The sequence below is a fragment of the Oncorhynchus clarkii genome, chromosome 30, assembly GCF_045791955.1.
Source record: "Oncorhynchus clarkii lewisi isolate Uvic-CL-2024 chromosome 30, UVic_Ocla_1.0, whole genome shotgun sequence".
Taxonomy (NCBI): Eukaryota; Metazoa; Chordata; class Actinopteri; order Salmoniformes; family Salmonidae; genus Oncorhynchus; species Oncorhynchus clarkii.
Genome location: NC_092176.1, coordinates 45,323,271 through 45,339,238, shown reverse-complemented (window position 1 = coordinate 45,339,238; position 15,968 = coordinate 45,323,271). Strand labels below are relative to the sequence as shown.

At 40.9% G+C, this 15,968-nt stretch overlaps 1 protein-coding gene across 1 annotated transcript in view; it reads left to right on the top strand.

Annotated features, from left to right (window-relative positions):
* LOC139390116 (AT-rich interactive domain-containing protein 3A-like) overlaps positions 1-14,063 on the top strand; it is a 223,416-nt gene extending 209,353 nt beyond the window's left edge. Inside the window, exons 8-9 of the mRNA XM_071137277.1 lie at positions 9,053-9,142; positions 13,873-14,063. Of these exons, the coding sequence (XP_070993378.1) occupies positions 9,053-9,142; positions 13,873-14,063 (281 nt within the window). The remainder of the gene's footprint in view (positions 1-9,052; positions 9,143-13,872) is intronic.
* The last annotated feature ends 1,905 nt before the right edge of the window (positions 14,064-15,968 follow it).

Sequence of the window (15,968 nt, the reverse complement as noted above, 5' to 3'; positions counted from 1 at the left end):
GACCTGTCTCCAGCTATAGGGAACAGGACAGGGCTCCCAATTACATTCAACTGACCTGTCTCCAGCTATAGGGAACAGGACAGGGCTCCCAATTACATTCAGCTGACCTGTCTCCAGCTATAGGGAACAGGACAGGGCTCCCAATTACATTCAGCTGACCTGCCTCCAGCTATAGGGAACAGGGCAGGGCTCCCAATTACATTCAGCTGACCTGTCTCCAGCTATAGGGAACAGGACAGGGCTCCCAATTACATTCAACTGACCTGTCTCCAGCTATAGGGAACAGGACAGGGCTCCCAATTACATTCAGCTGACCTGCCTCCAGCTATAGGGAACAGGGCAGGGCTCCCAATTACATTCAACTGACCTGCCTCCAGCTATAGGGAACAGGACAGGGCTCCCAATTACATTCAACTGACCTGCCTCTAGCTATAGGGAACAGGACAGGGATCCCAATTACATTCAACTGACCTGTCTCTAGCTATAGGGAACAGGGCAGGGCTCCCAATTACATTCAACTGACCTGTCTCCAGCTATAGAGAACAGGGCAGGGCTCCCAATTACATTCAACTGACCTGCCTCCTGCTATAGGGAACAGGGCAGGGCTCCCAATTACATTCAACTGACCTGCCTCCTGCTATAGGGAACAGGGCAGGGCTCCCAATTACATTCAACTGACCTGTCTCCTGCTATAGGGAACAGGACAGGGCTCCCAATTACATTCAACTGGGAGATGATTGTTCCTTGAGCGAATGGTCAGGGGGTCGGAAAATAGTTATAAAATAATAATAATAATAACACTGCAGGAACCCCAAACAGATACAGTGCCTTCAGAAAGTATTCACACACCATTACTTTTTTTCCCACATTTTACACCCTGAATTTTTTTATTAAATTATTAAATCGTGATTTTGTGTCACTGGCCTAAACACAATACCCCAAAATATCAAAGTGGAATGATGTTTTTAGAGATGTTTAGAACTAAAAAATAAAAAATGAAAAGCTTAAAGGTCTTGAGTCAATATGTATTTAACCCCATTGTTATGGCAAGCAGGAACAATGTGCTTATGAAGTCAGATAATACTGCACGTTGCATGGATTCACTCTGTCTGCAATAATAGTGTTCTAACATGATTTTTGAATGACTTCGTCATCTCTGTAACCCACACATACAATTATCTGTAAGGTCCCTCAGTCGAACAGTGAATTTCTAGCACAGATTCAATCACAAAGACCAGGGACATTTCAATGCCTCACAAAGAACGGCACCTATTAATAGATAAAATAAAGCAGACATTGAATATCACTTTGAACATGGTGAAGTTATTAATTACACTTTGGATGGTGTATCAACACACCCAGTCACTACAAAGACACAAGCGTCCTTCCTAACTCAGTTGCCGGAGAGGAAGGAAACCACTCAGGGATTTCACCATGAGGCCAATGGTGACTTTAAAACAGTTACAGAGTTTAATAGCTTTGATAGAAAACTGAGGATGGATCAACAACATTGTAGTTACCGCACAATACTTACCTAAATGACAGAGTGAAAAGGAAGCCTGTACAGAATAATAATATTCCAAAACATGCATTTCTGCAGTAAGACACTAAAGTAAAACTGCAAAAAATATGTCAAAGAAATTAACAATAAGTCCTGAGTAGAAAGTGTTATGTTTGGGGCAAATCCAACACAACACATCACTGAGTACCACTCTTCATATTTTAAAGCATGGTGGTGGCTGCATCATGTTATTGGTATGCTTGTCATTGGCAAAGACTAGGAAGTTGTTTAGGATAAAAAGAAACGTAATAGAGTTAAGCACAGGCAACATCCTTGAGGAAAACCTGATTCAGTAAGCTTTCCACCAGACACTGGGAGATAAATTTACCTTTCAGCAGGACAATAACCTCAAACACAAGGCCAAATATACACTGGAGTTGCTTACCAAGATGACATTGAATGTTCCTGAGTGGCCTAGTTACAGTTTTGACTTAAATCAGCTTGAAAATCTATGGCAATACTTGAAAATTACTGTCTAGCAATGATCAACAACCAACTTGACGGAGATTGAATAATTTAAGAAAGAATAACGGGCAAATGTTGTACAATCCAGGTGTACAAAGCTCTTAGACTTACCCAGAAAGACTCACAGCTGTAATCACTGCCAAAGGTGATTCTAACATGTGTTGACTCAGGGGTGTGAATACTTCTGTAGGTATTCTGAGGATGGTAGCTGACTCTATAGCCACTCATACCTGTCATATCTTTAATCTGAGCCTAGAGGAAAGTCTTTGTGCTCAGGCCTGGAGGGAAGCCAAAGTAATTCCGCTACCCAAGAGAGGTAAAGCGGTCTGTACTGGTTCTAACAGCAGACCTAAAAGTTTGTGTTTGACCAAATACAATGCTCTGTAAACAAATTAACAACAGACTTTCAGCATGCTTATAGAGAAGGGCACTCAACATGTACTGCACTGACACATCTGACTGGTGATTGGTTGAAAGAAATCGATAATAAGAAGATTGTGCGAGCTGTACTGTTAGCAACCACAGCTAATGAAGCAACCACAGCTAATGAAGTCACTGAAACCCTTAACAAAGAGTTGCAGTCTGTTTTGGAATGGGTGTCCAGTAATAAACTGGTCCTGAACATCTCTAAAACTAAGAGCATTGTATTTGGTACAAATCATTCCTTCAGTTCTAGACCTCAGCTGAATCAAGTAACGAATGGTGTGGCTGTTGAACAAGTTGAGGAGATTAAATGACTTGGCGTTACCTTAGATTGTAAACTGTCATGGTCAATGGTTGTAAAGATGGGGAGAGGTCTGTCCGTAATAAAGAGATGCTCTGCTTTTTTGACCCCACACTCCAAAAAGCAATAGTTTTGTCTAATCTTGATTATTGTCCAGTCGTGTGGTCCAGTGCTGCAAGGAAAGACCGAGTTAAACTGCAGCTGGTCCAGAACAGAGCAGCACGTTTTGCTCTTAATTGTAATCAGAGGGCTGATATAAATACTATGCATGCCAGTCTCTCTTGGCTTAGAGTTGAGTAGACACTGACTGCATTATTTATACATTTTAGAAGAAACATCAATGTGTTGAAAATCCTAAATTGTTTGCATAGTCAACTTACACATATCTCTGACACACACACTTATCCCTCCAGACGTGCCACCAGGGGTCTTTTCATAGTCCCCAAATCAAGAACAAATTCAAGAAAGCGTACAGTATTATAATTGCATGGAACTTCCTTCCATCTCATATTGCTCAAATAAACAACAAACCTGATTTCAAAAAACAGATAAAGCAACACCTCACGGCACAACGCCTCGCGGCACAACGCCTCGCGGCACAACGCCTCGCGGCACATCGCCTCGCGGCACAACGCCTCGCGGGACATCGCCTCGCGGCACAACGCCTCGCGGCACAACGCCTCGCGGCACATCGCCTCGCGGCACAACGCCTCGCGGGACATCGCCTCGCGGCACATCGCCTCGCGGCACAACGCCTCGCGGGACATCGCCTCGCGGCACAACGCCTCGCGGCACAACGCCTCGCGGGACAACGCCTCGCGGCACAACGCCTCGCGGCACATCGCCTCGCGGGACATCGCCTCGCGGCACAACGCCTCGCGGACACATCGCCTCGCGGCACAACGCCTCGCGGACACATCGCCTCGCGGCACAACGCCTCGCGGACACATCGCCTCGCGGACACAACGCCTCACGGCACATCGCCTCTCCCCAATCTAACCTAGATAGTTTGTGTGTATTGATATGTAGGCTATGTGTGCCTTTACATTTTAATATGTAGTTCTGTCCTTGAGCTGTTTATGTCTATTGATGTTCTGTGTTATGTCATTCTGTATTATGTTTCATGTTCTGTGTGGACACCAGGAAGAGTAGCTTCTGCTTTTGCAACAGCTAATGGGGATCCTAAAAAAAAATACCAAAAATACCAAATGAAATATTTTTGTAATACATTTTGAATACTTTTGAAAAGCATTTATAAAAACACGTTTTCACTTTGTCATTTTGGGTTATTGTGTGTAGATGGGTGAGGAATTTTTTGTTGTTGATTTAATCCATTTTCCAATTCAGGCCGTAACACAACAAGATATGCAATAGGTTATGGAATACTTTCTGAAGTAATTTAACAAAAACAGAATCATTTCAAACCTTGATTACATTGGGATACGATCACATATACCTCTCTATTTAAACGTGGAGATACTTGGGAAGATTTCCTGACTTAAAAATCATGTTGATTTCCTGGTGATTTTACAGGCTTTTATGTCCAATGACAAAAATTATCATTCAAGGGTTTTTCTTTATTTTTACTATTTTCTACATTGTAGAATAATAGTGAAGACATCAAAACTATGAAATAACACATATGGAATCATGTAGTAACCAAAAAAGTACTAAACAAATCTAAATATATATTAGATTCTTCACCCTTTGCCTTGATGACAGTTTTGCTCTCTCTCTTTTTAGATCAGAAATGATTGGGGAACCCTGGAACAGACACATCCACGGTTACTAATGTGAATACACATTATTCATGTTTATTCATTGTTATGCCCTTATAATGTTGTAATATTAATGCAATTATGATGTATAACTGTGACACACACATTAATCATTTCAAAACCCACAGAGAAGCATTTGGAGAAAAAAAGTATTGTAATTCCCTTACTATGTATTCCAGTGGGTTCTATAACACATCCTGTTTAATATCCAACTCAATCTACAGTGGGTTCTGTAACACATCCTGTTTAATATCCAACTAACCCAACTCAATCTACAGTGGGTTCTATAACACATCCTGTTTAATATCCAACTAATCCAACTCAATCTACAGGTGGTTCTATAACACATCCTGTTTAATATCCAACTAATCCAACTCAATCTACAGTGGGGTTCTGTAACACATCCTGTTTAATATCCAACTAATCCAACTCAATCTACAGTGGTTTCTATAACACATCCTGCTTAATATCCAACTAATCCAACTCAATCTACAGTGGTTTCTATAACACATCCTGCTTAATATCCAACTAATCCAACTCAATCTACAGTGGGGTTCTATAACACATCCTGTTTAATATCCAACTAATCCAACTCAATCTACAGTGGGGTTCTGTAACACATCCTGTTTAATATCCAACTAATCCAACTCAATCTACAGGTGGTTCTATAACACATCCTGTTTAATATCCAACTCAATCTACAGTGGGGTTCTATAACACATCCTGTTTAATATCCAACTAATCCAACTCAATCTACAGTGGGGTTCTGTAACACATCCTGTTTAATATCCAACTAATCCAACTCAATCTACAGGTGGTTCTATAACACATCCTGTTTAATATCCAACTCAATCTACAGTGGGTTCTGTAACACATCCTGTTTAATATCCAACTAACCCAACTCAATCTACAGTGGTTTCTATAACACATCCTGCTTAATATCCAACTAATCCAACTCAATCTACAGTGGTTTCTATAACACATCCTGCTTAATATCCAACTAATCCAACTCAATCTACAGTGGGGTTCTATAACACATCCTGTTTAATATCCAACTCAATCTACAGTGGGTTCTGTAACACATCCTGTTTAATATCCAACTAACCCAACTCAATCTACAGTGGTTTCTATAACACATCCTGCTTAATATCCAACTAATCCAACTCAATCTACAGTGGTTTCTATAACACATCCTGCTTAATATCCAACTAATCCAACTCAATCTACAGTGGGGTTCTGTAACACATCCTGTTTAATATCCAACTCAATCTACAGTGGGGTTCTATAACACATCCTGTTTAATATCCAACTAACCCAACTCAATCTACAGTGGGGTTCTATAACACATCCTGTTTAATATCCAACTCAATCTACAGTGGGTTCTGTAACACATCCTGTTTAATATCCAACTAATCCAACTCAATCTACAGGTGGTTCTATAACACATCCTGTTTAATATCCAACTAATCCAACTCAATCTACAGTGGGTTCTATAACACATCCTGTTTAATATCCAACTAATCCAACTCAATCTACAGTGGGTTCTATAACACATCCTGTTTAATATCCAACTAATCCAGCTCAATCTACAGTGGGGTTCTGTAACACATCCTGTTTAATATCCAACTCAATCTACAGTGGGTTCTATAACACATCCTGTTTAATATCCAACTCAATCTACAGTGGGTTCTATAACACATCCTGTTTAATATCCAACTAATCCAACTCAATCTACAGTGGTTTCTATAACACATCCTGCTTAATATCCAACTAATCCAACTCAATCTACAGTGGTTTCTATAACACATCCTGCTTAATATCCAACTAATCCAACTCAATCTACAGTGGTTTCTATAACACATCCTGCTTAATATCCAACTAATCCAACTCAATCTACAGTGGTTTCTATAACACATCCTGCTTAATATCCAACTAATCCAACTCAATCTACAGTGGGGTTCTATAACACATCCTGTTTAATATCCAACTAATCCAACTCAATCTACAGTGGGGTTCTGTAACACATCCTGTTTAATATCCAACTAATCCAACTCAATCTACAGGTGGTTCTATAACACATCCTGTTTAATATCCAACTCAATCTACAGTGGGGTTCTATAACACATCCTGTTTAATATCCAACTAATCCAACTCAATCTACAGTGGGGTTCTGTAACACATCCTGTTTAATATCCAACTATTCCAACTCAATCTACAGGTGGTTCTATAACACATCCTGTTTAATATCCAACTCAATCTACAGTGGGTTCTGTAACACATCCTGTTTAATATCCAACTAACCCAACTCAATCTACAGTGGTTTCTATAACACATCCTGCTTAATATCCAACTAATCCAACTCAATCTACAGTGGTTTCTATAACACATCCTGCTTAATATCCAACTAATCCAACTCAATCTACAGTGGGGTTCTATAACACATCCTGTTTAATATCCAACTAATCCAACTCAATCTACAGTGGGGTTCTGTAACACATCCTGTTTAATATCCAACTAATCCAACTCAATCTACAGTGGGTTCTGTAACACATCCTGTTTAATATCCAACTCAATCTACAGTGGGGTTCTGTAACACATCCTGTTTAATATCCAACTAATCCAACTCAATCTACAGGTGGTTCTATAACACATCCTGTTTAATATCCAACTAATCCAACTCAATCTACAGTGGGTTCTATAACACATCCTGTTTAATATCCAACTAATCCAACTCAATCTACAGTGCGTTCTATAACACATCCTGTTTAATATCCAACTAATCCAACTCAATCTACAGTGGGTTCTATAACACATCCTGTTTAATATCCAACTCAATCTACACATCCTGTTTAATATCCAACTAATCCAACTCAATCTACAGTGGGTTCTATAACACATCCTGTTTAATATCCAACTAATCCAACTCAATCTACAGTGGGTTCTGTAACACATCCTGTTTAATATCCAACTAATCCAACTCAATCTACAGTGGGGTTCTATAACACATCCTGTTTAATATCCAACTAATCCAACTCAATCTACAGTGGGGTTCTATAACACATCCTGTTTAATATCCAACTAATCCAACTCAATCTACAGTGGGGTTCTATAACACATCCTGTTTAATATCCAACTCAATCTACAGTGGGTTCTATAACACATCCTGCTTAATATCCAACTCAATCTACAGTGGGTTCTATAACACATCCTGCTTAATATCCAACTCAATCTACAGTGGGGTTCTATAACACATCCTGTTTAATATCCAACTAATCCAACTCAATCTACAGTGGGTTCTATAACACATCCTGTTTAAAATCCAACTAATCCAACTCAATCTACAGGTGGTTCTATAACACATCCTGTTTAATATCCAACTAACCCAATTAAATTTAAAGTCGTGTTACCGCCACAAAAATAACACCACATCTTTGACACATTGTATCGTTCTGTGTTCCGGAGTGTATCACAGTTCTAGAACTTCTCCTTCAGAACCCAGGCTATTTATTCTTCCCCAACATGTGATTGGCGTGTCAATGTTACTGTTTGTCCTCTACTATTATATAACTAGGGGTTTAGCTGTACAGCACAGCGGTGGTATGCCGACATCAAGTAAGAGTATTTCACCATATGATAGGTGAGTCACTATTACACACAAAACACACAGTTCATCATAAAACATCTGCAATGTGATGTCATGAAGAAATACTGCTTCCATGACTACCGGGGGATCGGCACCCGCCCACTCTGTTGATGGTTCTCAGCGTGACCGTGTTTACGACAAGACATAAGTCATACATTACTGAATAATAGAGCCTAAAGGAAGAATGAGGGGCCTATCTGCTCAGGTGTGTGGTTTCATCTCTCTCTACATGACTGCCTCTCAGGCATTAGTTATAATAGTGGGCTTTTCTCCGAAAGCTTAATGGTAGAATGAGTCAGAATCTTTCACAGGTTAATTCCTCCACTGGCCGACCCGACCAGTCTGGCTGAGCTGCAACCCAACATATAAACACCATCATTTACAGATTACATCAAAACTTGTATTAAATATGGCAGCCTAGGCCAGAGAACGCCTGCAAAAATGTTCTGTAATATCTGTTTTGATCTAAACTCTAAAATCATATAGTATATTTAGTGTGTATCTGCACATGAATGATATTTTACAGAAATTAAACTTGACAATATTCTTGCATGTTGTTCTTATTTGGGATAAGATTGTTGCAAGCCTTGTTTTTTTTCACGAGTAGATACATGTTCTCCAAGTGCCTGTCTGTCTGTGTGTTATGATGTGATGTCACCGTCTCCTCAGGGAGATAACCCGTTGGCGACAACCGACATGTACAAATGGTTGCTACATCTTTTGACAGTTTCCTTTTCCCTCAGAACTCTTTAATAAACTGCTCCTTACCCTGTCACTCTAGGAGTTATCGCCAATACTCTGCCCGAACGCTTCTCTCCTGCTCCTTGTGTTCCCTTTTTAAATGCTGATATTGAGTTTTCCTCTCTCTCGCCTCCTGACAGATGATAGACAAGAGACTCCATTGAACCTGTCTACCAGCGGCATTAGCAGCATCAACATGTCAATAGAAATAGATGGAGTTGTCTACACAGGTAAATAGAGGGGCCGTTTGCTGATGTAATTGCAGGCAGGAAATTCAATAAGTTATAGCAGCACCCTGGCGCTTAGTCCTCCACGCAATTTGATGTCTTTGCTATAAAATCCATCGTAATGAAGTGGCAGTCCAATAGAGTTAAAAAAAAGTTAAATATCTCAGAATTGAGGCTGTGGATGGGAGATCGATGGGGTTTATTGTCTTAGACGTGCCTGGGAGAGAGGCCACGGGCAGGTTTAGCCACCATACCTCCTGCACGCTTGTTCACCACCTCCTCCTCTGCCTTCGAGCAGATGGGGTAATTACCTCAAGATAGGTAGGCCAGACAGTTCATGTCGTGGGGTAAAGAATAAGCCTGCTGGTGCAAAACTTCCAGTGAGGTTGAAGTGGCCATTAACATCAGATATAGTTGAGATCTATAGACTGGAGTGGAGTGTCTGAAACACTATGCTCAGTGAGGTAGACTGGAGTGTCTGAAACACCATGCTCAGTGAGGTAGACTGGAGTGCCTGAAACACTATGCTCAGTGAGGTAGACTGGAGTGTCTGAAACACCATGCTCAGTGAGGTAGACTGGAGTGTCTGAAACACCATGCTCAGTGAGGTAGACTGGAGTGTCTGAAACACTATGCTCAGTGAGGTAGACTGGAGTGTCTGAAACACTATGCTCAGTGAGGTAGACTGGAGTGTCTGAAACAATATGCTCAGTGAGGTAGACTGGAGTGTCTGAAACACTATGCTCAGTGAGGTAGACTGGAGTGTCTGAAACACTATGCTCAGTGAGGTAGACTGGAGTGCCTGAAACACTATGCTCAGTGAGGTAGACTGGAGTGTCTGAAACACTATGCTCAGTGAGGTAGACTGGAGTGCCTGAAACACTATGCTCAGTGAGGTAGACTGGAGTGTCTGAAACAATATGCTCAGTGAGGTAGACTGGAGTGCCTGAAACACTATGCTCAGTGAGGTAGACTGGAGTGTCTGAAACAATATGCTCAGTGAGATAGACTGGAGTGCCTGAAACACTATGCTCAGTGAGGTAGACTGGAGTGTCTGAAACACTATGCTCAGTGAGGTAGACTGGAGTGTCTGAAACACTATGCTCAGTGAGGTAGACTGGAGTGTCTGAAACACTATGCTCAGTGAGGTAGACTGGAGTGTCTGAAACACTATGCTCTGTGAGGTAGACTGAAGTGTCTGAAACACTATGCTCAGTGAGGTAGACTGGAGTGTCTGAAACACCATGCTCAGTGAGGTAGACTGGAGTGTCTGAAACACTATGCTCAGTGAGGTAGACTGGATTGTCTGAAACACTATGCTCAGTGAGGTAGACTGGAGTGTCTGAAACAATATGCTCAGTGAGGTAGACTGGAGTGTCTGAAACACTATGCTCAGTGAGGTAGACTGGAGTGTCTGAAACACTATGCTCAGTGAGGTAGACTGGAGTGTCTGAAACACTATGCTCAGTGAGGTAGACTGAAGTGTCTGAAACACTATGCTCAGTGAGGTAGACTGGAGTGTCTGAAACACTATGCTCAGTGAGGTAGACTGGAGTGTCTGAAACACTATGCTCAGTGAGGTAGACTGGAGTGTCTGAAACACTATGCTCAGTGAGGTAGACTGAAGTGTCTGAAACACTATGCTCAGTGAGGTAGACTGGAGTGTCTGAAACACTATGCTCAGTGAGGTAGACTGGAGTGTCTGAAACACTATGCTCAGTGAGGTAGACTGGAGTGCCTGAAACACTATGCTCAGTGAGGTAGACTGGAGTGTCTGAAACACTATGCTCAGTGAGGTAGACTGGAATGTCTGAATCACTATGCTCAGTGAGGTAGACTGGAGTGTCTGAAACACTATGCTCAGTGAGGTAGACTGGAGTGTCTGAAACAATATGCTCAGTGAGGTAGACTGGAGTGTCTGAAACAATATGCTCAGTGAGGTAGACTGGATTGTCTGAAACAATATGCTCAGTGAGGTAGACTGGAGTGTCTGAAACACTATGGTCAGTGAGGTAGACTGGAGTGTCTGAAACACCATGCTCAGTGAGGTAGACTGGAGTGTCTGTGTCAGTTGTCCAATTCAGGTTGTTTAGGTGTGACAATGTTTTATTTGTTAGTTAGTGAGTTGATATGTCATCATAGTATTTGTCTAATTGTGACATTACAGTAAGTTGTAAATACTATTATTTTCATCTGCCCCCCAAAAAACTGGTTGTATAGATTGTAAGAACATGTAGAAATGTACAGTACCAATTAAACTACACTTACTAGTAGCATTTGTAGTATTAGTAGACTCAGTAGTAGTAGTAGTGGTAGTAGTATCAGTAGTAGTAGTAGTGGTAGTAGTATCAGTAGTATTAGTATCAGTAGTTGTAGTAGTAGTATCAGTAGTAGTAGTAGTTGTAGTAGTATCAGTAGTAGTAGTATCAGTAGTAGTAGTAGCAGTAATAGTATCAGTAGTAGTAGTATCAGTAGTAGTAGTAGTGGTAGTAGTATCAGTAGTAGTAGTATCAGTAGTTGTAGTAGTAGTATCAGTAGTAGTAGTAGTGGTAGTAGTATCAGTAGTAGTAGTATCAGTAGTAGTAGTAGCAGTAGTAGTAATAGTATCAGTAGTAGTAGTATCAGTAGTAGTATTCGTATCAGTAGTAGTAGTAGTAGTGTCAGTAGTAGTAGTAGTAGTATCAGTAGTAGTAGTAGTAGTAGTAGTATCAGTAGTAGTAGTAGTAGTATCAGTAGTAGTAGTAGTGGTAGTAGGGTCAGTAGTATCAGTAGTAGTAGTAGTATCAGTAGTGGTATTAGTGGCAGCAGTAGTGGTAGTATCAGTAGTAGTAGTATCAGTAGTAGTAGTAGTAGTATCAGTAGTTGTAGTAGTAGTATCAGTAGTAGTAGAAGTAGTAGTAGTGGTATTAGGGTCAGTAGTATCAGTAGTAGTAGTAGTATCAGTAGTAGTAGTAGTAGTGGTATTAGTGGCAGCAGTAGTGTTAGTAGCATAAGTAGTAGTAGTATCAGTAGTAGTAGTATCAGTAGTAGTAGTATCAGTACTAGTGTCAGTAGTAGTAGTAGTATCAGTAGTATTAGTAGTCATAGTAGTAGTAGTATCAGTGGGAGTAATAGTAGTAGTATCAGTAGTAGTAGTAGTAGCAGTAGTCGTAGGAGTAGTAGAAGTAGTATCAGTTAGTAGTAGCAGTAGTATTAGTAGTAGTAGCAGTAGTAGTAGTATCAGCAGTAGTAGTATCACTAGTAGTTGTATCAGTGGTAGCAGTAGTAGTAGTAGCAGTAGTATCAGCAGTAGTAGTAGTAGTAGTAGTAGTAGTAGTAGTAGTAGTAGTAGTAGCAGCAGTAGTATCAGTAGCAGTAGTAGCAGTAGTAGCAGTAGTATCAGCAGTAGTAGTAGTAGTAGTAGTAGTAGTAGTAGTAGTAGTATCAGTAGCAGTAGTAGTAGTAGTAGTAGTAGTAGTAGTAGCAGTAGTATCAGCAGTAGTAGTAGTATCAGTAGCAGTAGTAGTAGTAGAAGTAGTATCAGTTAGTAGTAGTAGTAGTAGTAGTAGTAGTATCAGCAGTAGTAGTAGTATCAGTAGCAGTAGTAGTAGTAGCAGTAGTATCAGCAGTAGTAGTAGCTGTAGTAGCAGTAGCAGTAGTAGTAGTAGTAGTAGCAGTAGTAGTAGTAGTAGCAGTAGTAGTAGTAGTAGTAGCAGTAGCAGTAGTAGTAGCAGTAGTAGTAGTAGTAGTAGTTGTATCAGTAGCAGTAGTAGTAGTGATTGTAATAAAACAAATGTGTAATGATGAAAGTGTCCATTTTAGGCCCTGTTTAGACCTGTACATGCCTCCTATAAGATCTTATGATCTGTGAACTGTGAACTGTGAACTGTGAACTGTGAACTGTACATAATACAGACAACATCTTGGTTATACTCCATATAATGTGCTCTCAAATATGGAGCATGTCTTGACTCTGAAGATTTTATTTTGTCACATGAATTCATTCAACATATGAATAAATATGAAGATATATGAATATCTCAAAAACAACTCTTTTAGACAAAATGTAACAATATACTCTTTATAAACGTCACATTTCCAGAGTGGGGCTCTCTGCTTCGTTGAATGATATGACACATTTTATAAAGTGTCATGTAGGTCAGTGACTGATCACAGTTGTCCTTTAGGGCGTTCAGCAAGTGACGAGCAGAGGGACTTCCCTTTGAAAACATTTACCATTCGCTGTGTTTGTAGTGATCATAAAATTGATCACAACTTCAGAATTAGCAGAGAGCCCACTCTGGAAATGTGATGTACTTGTAAAGTATATCGTTCCAAACAACGTGTCTTAAAATGAACAAAATCAAATGAGGTAGTTTGAGACATTCATATTCATATTGATGTTGAATAAATTCATGTAGAAATTAGTATTTCAGAATCTAGCCATTCTACACATGTTAGAGGTATAAGGAGTATAATTAACTTTTATTTAACAAGTCAGTTAAGAACAAATTCTTATTTACAATGATGGTCTACACCGGCCAAACCCTGGACGACGCTGGGCCAATTGTGCTCCGCCCTGTGGGACTCCCAATCACGGCCGGTTGTGATACAGCCTGGATGTGGTCTGTACCATGTACAGTTCACAGATCATAAGGTATTATGACTCCCAAGATGTTGTCTGTATCATGTACGGTTCACAGATCATAACGTCTTACAGGAGGTCTCCTTCCTCCCTCTCTCCGTCCCTCCAGGTGTTCTGTTTGCCAGGAAGCCCTCCCTCCCTACTATGCTGGGTGGTCACCGGGTCCAGAACCAGAATGACACCTTCTCTCAGGGAAAGACCAGTCCGGGGATGAACTCCTCCTCCATACAGATCCAACCGTCCTGCTCCTCTTCCTCCTCCTCATCCTCGGTCCATGGACATGGAAACCCCTCCCCCTGAGCTGAGTCCCACCCACAGCTCCACCCCCTAACCCCCGCCCCCATCATTCCCCAAAGACAACAAGCGGTCTGAGATACCAGAAGAAAATACTTCTATTGTTTTTGAAGGTGGTTTTTCCCTTCCTCTTCCTCCTCCTCTTCCTCTTTCTCCTCCCTTTTCTCAAACTCCCTTATTCAAGTTGAAAGAATGAAAATAAAAAGTTTTATTTACTGAGAAAATACTTCTGTAGAAAAATAAAATTCTCTCTCGCTCTATTCTCTTTCCTTCCTCTGAACTCTGACCTCTGAATGGTATGTAGAGGACCTCTGAACCCTGTGTGTATTCAGATACATTCTGCTGTCTTTTTTTTGCGTTTCCTGAGAACAACTGCTCAGTTTGGAGCGGTGTAAACATATAGGTAAAGATATATGTGGTGACACATCATTAGACGCAAGGAACTGTGGGACAAAGACACTGAGAGACTGAGACATGTTGGCTCTCTGTCTGTCTGTCTGTCTGTCTGTCTGTCTGTCTGTCTGTCTGTCTGTCTGTCTGTCTGTCTGTCTGCAGCTCCTCCAACAGAAGAGAGGATTCTTGACCTCGTACCCGAAGAGAGAAATGCTTGTTAACCTGTAGCAGGGTTGGGGGTCAATTCCATTTTAAAATCGTCATTTCAGAAAATAAACCAAAATTCTAATTCCACATTTTCCTAATTGAAAAGCATTAAAGAGAATTAGCATTCAGTGTACTTCCTGAGTTTGCTGGAATAGAAATGGAATTGACCCAAACCCTGATCTGTAGTATGGCTTGTTTGAAACCTCTGCTAGGCATAAGGAGACCATTTCATTGTCACTGAAAATCTTCAGTTTTCTTCTTGTTTTTGATCACAAACCAGAGAAGATTGCTACTTTAAGCTAATAACCAAAGAAAAACAAGAGTAACCAATGAAAAGAAAGTAAAGAATAAAAACTATAACACAGACAGCACAGATACAATAGTGGAACCAAATGACCAAACTAAGGATATACTGTATATCACAAGCACATCCTGACAAAGCACATCTCACAGAATCAGGGAAACATCATTTCTTCTTTCTTTCTTTTAGAGAGGAACATATCATGTTATCTATCTATTGAAGCTGGTTCCGCTCTGATCAATCGATGCCGCTAGCTATATCAACACATTGTTTAATGCTTTGGGACAATAGCTAGAGCGTCAAGACATGCCTTCGTCAGTAAAGGGGTAAACCAAATAGCCTAGTAACCTAGAGCGTTCGACACTGTCGGTCCTGGTCAGAGCCTCTTAACTAATCCTTCTCACAGAAGAGAGATTGCACGATGGCTCTGATTAAATATGATGTTGCGACACATTCGACATTGATTTAAGCTCACACTTTAGTATGAATCATTTATTACCAGCAACGTTTTCTGGTGAAGGCGTTACCTTTGCAATCAGACGGAAACATACCTGCTGGTAGGACTATCCCCTGGTGGGTGGTTCTAGTTAAATAGAGTCCTGGGAATCCCAATCTGTAGACCAGTTCAACATATTACTCCGCAGATGGAGACATGTGGGTTAAACACATAATGTAGAACAGCAGAACGAGGCTATAGGTGTTGGAGCACTGATCTAATCATCAATCACACAGTGGCTTTATCTTTGTGACTGGCACCCGTCTTTCTTTTGAAGTGCACTTGTGTCTGACATTGGAGAGTTTCTCCATACTCACTATTTCGCTCTCTTTGTCCCTCCCTCCCTCTCTCTCTCCCTCTCTTTGTCCCTCTCGCTCTCCCTCCCTCTCTTTGTCCCTCTCTCTCTCTCCCTCTCTGTGTCCCTCCCTCCCTCCCTCTCTCTCTTTGTCCCTCTCTCTCTCTTTCTCTCTCTCTTTGTCCCTCTCTCTCTCTCTCTCTCTCTCTCTCTCTCTCT